The 3,868-nt window shown below is 49.5% G+C and overlaps 1 protein-coding gene across 1 annotated transcript; it reads left to right on the forward strand.

Moving 5' to 3' along the window:
• Positions 1-337: 337 nt before the first annotated feature.
• Positions 338-3,308, forward strand: rasl11b (RAS-like, family 11, member B; the record flags this gene model as incomplete). The annotated part of the gene is made up of 4 exons (XM_080722934.1): positions 338-455; positions 1,005-1,061; positions 1,197-1,273; positions 2,790-3,308. The coding sequence occupies 4 exons, from the start codon at positions 338-340 to the stop codon at positions 3,306-3,308; spliced, it is 771 nt and encodes a 256-aa protein (XP_080579060.1).
• Between the last annotated feature and the right edge of the window lie 560 nt (positions 3,309-3,868).

A 3,868-nucleotide genomic window follows, 5' to 3' on the forward strand; every position in this document is an offset into this window, starting at 1 on the left:
CAACAGCTTGCATATACACGTGCTGTGGGGTGGGTGGGGGGAGGGGGGCTGCAGCCCCCGGCCAGCAGTGAGCCCAGCTGACTAGCAACCAATGAGACGGCCTCAGCGCTGCGGCTGTATAAAAGAGACAGCCTGCAGCAAGTCTACATCACAACAGCTGCCTGCACAACCACAGCGCGGACTACCTGAATAACACTACCCTCTACTCTGTGGATTCTTACGTACGCACAGGAGAAATAACTTGGCTTTCTTTATTTATTTGAAGGCAGTCCTCGGTTGGAACTCTATCTACGTCGTTTTTCTTTCTTTTCTCTACGGAAATATATCAAAAAACATCATGCGTCTGACCCAGAACATGTCGACCATCTCGGAGACGTCCGCGACCCACCCGGACTACCCGTTCAACCGGACCATTAAGATCACTGTGATCGGAGGCAGCGGCGTTGGGAAAACAGGTAAATATTGTGACATGATGGATATGGAGGCACCAGTCCTTTAGCCATACATTATAACTGCTTGTTGAGTGCTTGTTAGAGAGAAAACGTCGCAAAATAAAAAACACTCTACAAGCAGTTATAATTTATGGCTAGAGGCTCCTGTCTCTTACCCGTTTAAGTGAAAGTCTTGTAGCAGGAGTCTTATTCTAGCTCTGGTCCATAGCGTTATTTTAGGAGGAGGATAACTCCTTCTAACGCTATAGCCTGGGATCAAAATCAACCGAGTCTTTTAGCCTAGTTTCGTATAATGCAATTGACAAAATACACATCATGAAATAGTTTTGAGCCGAGGCTATTCTAACGATATGGACCAGAGTCATAACTTCCACTATGCTGATGTAGAATATTTTTCTCTTAAAAAAAATGGAGATAAAATATTGGTCTACTAGGCTACAGCAAACCTAATCGTAGTTGCGGGTTTTATAGTTGCACAATTTAGTTAAAACAATTGTCAAATATGGTTGTATGAATGTGTTAATCTAACCTCATTTTCCCTCTTCCTTCCAGCGCTGGTAGTCAGATTCCTCACCAGACGCTTCATTGGGGATTACGAGAGAAATGCCGGTAAGAAAAAAAAAGAAAAGAAAAACTAACCAAAAACAGCATCTTCTTTTATTTATAGCATACAAGTCGTTCCGTTGCTTTTCTAAGATTGTGAAATAACGTGTCTAATCTTTATCTTTACCCTCCAATCTGCAGGAAACCTCTATTCGAGAGAAGTGGAAGTCGATGGAGAGAAAGTGGCGTTGCAAGTTCAGGACACTCCTGGTGTTGAGGTAAGAGCTCTTACATACATTAATGCAATTGGCGTATAGTAGTCAAACTCCAACACTTGTAGAAAGGCCAGAATTAAGGTCATTTTGAGTGAGTGCGCGTTGATGAAAGGGTAGGTCTACAATGCTGATAAAGTAGTGAAATGGGTCAAATTAAAGCTGTATAGTTAAGCTGTCACACAAGGACTGTATAATGACTTAAAAACAGGGGTCTTCAACGTTTTCAGGCCAGGGACCCCTTAGCTGAGAGAGAGATGAAGCAGGGACCCCCTCTACATATAAATGTGTGATGCAGATTTTCATTGATTTCGCAGATAGATTCATAGACAGCACTGTCATCAGTCTATGTTGGATTCGTGTTTAACTTGACCTTTCACTCGGTACTGTACTTGGTCTGCTCTTTTTTTTATACCTCTACACACAAAACCTATTTGCTGAAAATATCCGATCTACAAGCTCTCAACGCCTCACAGTGCGAGGCGTTGAGAGCTTGTAGATCTGCTCTCCTCAGAATAGGGATGTGAGGGTTCAAGTAGTTAATTTAATTTAATCCTATCACAAAGATTTGGTGGGCCCCCTGTAGTAACTCTGAGGACCCTCTAGGGGTCCCGGTTACCCCCTGTTGAAGACCCCCAACTTAAAAAGGACCAATAGTAACAACTACCGACCATATAGTAGCTGGTAAGATGTGGCTGCGAAGCCCCTCTTATAAGCTTTGCTTGGGCAGCGATCCAAAGCCGCAGAGTTTTTTTTCCCTTTTTTTCTCTCTCGCTTTCTCTCTGTGTTGCTGAAGCATACAGTCAGTGTAGTCGTTCAGTCTGGGCTGACTCTCGTTTCCCATTCTGGAGTAATGGATGTCTGGATGTTAGGGGGGCCAGGGTAAACGATACCCCATCCAGACTGCTCTCTCTCTCTCCCCTCTCCCCCCACACACCTCGCTGGCCTCGCTCTCTCAACGCTGGACACAGTAACTCTAGAGTTCCATGTCTGCATTCCATCACCCGTTAGGAAAAACACAACTGGTTGCATAATGTAAAAAAAAAAAAGTCTTTAAATCGAGTGCAGTCGTTGTGGTGTCAGTCTGTCTGATGGTTGCAAGCGGTTTCCAAACTCGGCCGAGAGACCCCGAAAGAGAGGAAAAACCATAGACGCAGAATAGTGAAAACGGCAGATCTACAAGCGCACATTACTGAGCTTGTAGGTTTTTAAGTTATGTAATTTCTTTGATTTTTCTTACATTTATTTCATGAGAAAATGACCCATGAAAATGTGGCCGCGACCCGCAGTTTTGGAAGCGGCGGTCTGCTGCAGTGGTTCTCAAGCGTTGGCATTTCGAAAGGTCTTCCCCTTAACTTTGACCGCGTACAAGTGGAACCAAATGGACCGTTCAGGGTCCATTTGGTTCCACTTGTACACTGTCAAAGTTACGGACTTGTAAGGGTCAATTTAGACGAGTTCCGGAAATGCTATGTTGCTAACGACAAACCTCCCTCTCTGCCCCTCCTCCTCCTCCTCACAGATGACGGACAACACTGTCAGCCTCCCCGACCACGTGGCCTGCTCGGTGCGCTGGGCCGACGCCGTGGTGCTGGTGTACTCGGTGACGGACCGCCGCAGCTTCCAGCTGACGGAGCAGCTCCACCGTCTGGTGGCTCGCGCCTCCGCCGGCGGCACCGCCCCGCCGCCCGTCATCGTGCTGGCCAACAAGACCGACCTGCTGCACCTGCGCCGCGTGGACCCCCAGCAGGGTGCCGCGCTGGCCGAGACCCTGGGCTGCTCGTTCTACGAGGTGTCCGCCAGCGAGGACTACGAACAGGTGCACGGCGCCTTCCACAGGCTGTGCTGCCAGCTGGCCAAGCAGGCGCCCGCCGCGGCGGTGCCCTCCTCTCAGGGCCCTCCCGTCGCCGCCGCGGCGCCGCCCCCGGAGAAGAGGCGCTCGCCGCTCATCCCGAGACCCAAGTCGCCCAACATGCAGGACCTGAAGAGGCGCTTCAAGCAGGCGCTCTCGGCGAAGGTCCGGACGGTCACTTCGGTGTGAGGAGCCCGCCCCGGCCCACGTAAAAGAATGGAAAATAAAACGAGAGAAAAGTTTAAAGTGAGAGGACAGAGATGACTCCGTTTCGCGAGTCTTCTTCCGCCGGGAGGCGACGACGACCTCCTGCGACGGGGGACACGGACTCTTCGTCCTGTCCCGTCCTCGCCCGCTGGCAGAACGCGTCGACGCCGGTGACGGTGACTGCAGCGGTTTGTGAGGCGTTGGCACGTACGTCCCTGGGGGGACAGACGGACGCAAGACGGTACGGCTGTCCAGGGCTGAACACAGCCTGTGGCTTTGTTACTCCCACACAGACTGCAAAACACCAAAGGGGTGGGGACAAAAATAAAAGAGAGGAGAAAAGCCAGCCGTTCTTGGCAGAATCAGCGTCGGCTTTGAAGGACATTATTTTTAGCTGGTGCCTATTGTGACAGACTGGAGGGTTTTTGTTCAGACAGACAGCCCGCTCTGCATGGCAACACAATGGGACGCTGATATTTTCGGACAGAATCACTTGTGCTTTGTGCTTTAGCTATTGAAAAATAGCAGATATACAAGCTCAC

Source organism: Nannobrachium achirus, assembly GCF_963921795.1.
Source record: "Nannobrachium achirus genome assembly, chromosome: 1".
Taxonomy (NCBI): domain Eukaryota; kingdom Metazoa; phylum Chordata; class Actinopteri; order Myctophiformes; family Myctophidae; genus Nannobrachium; species Nannobrachium achirus.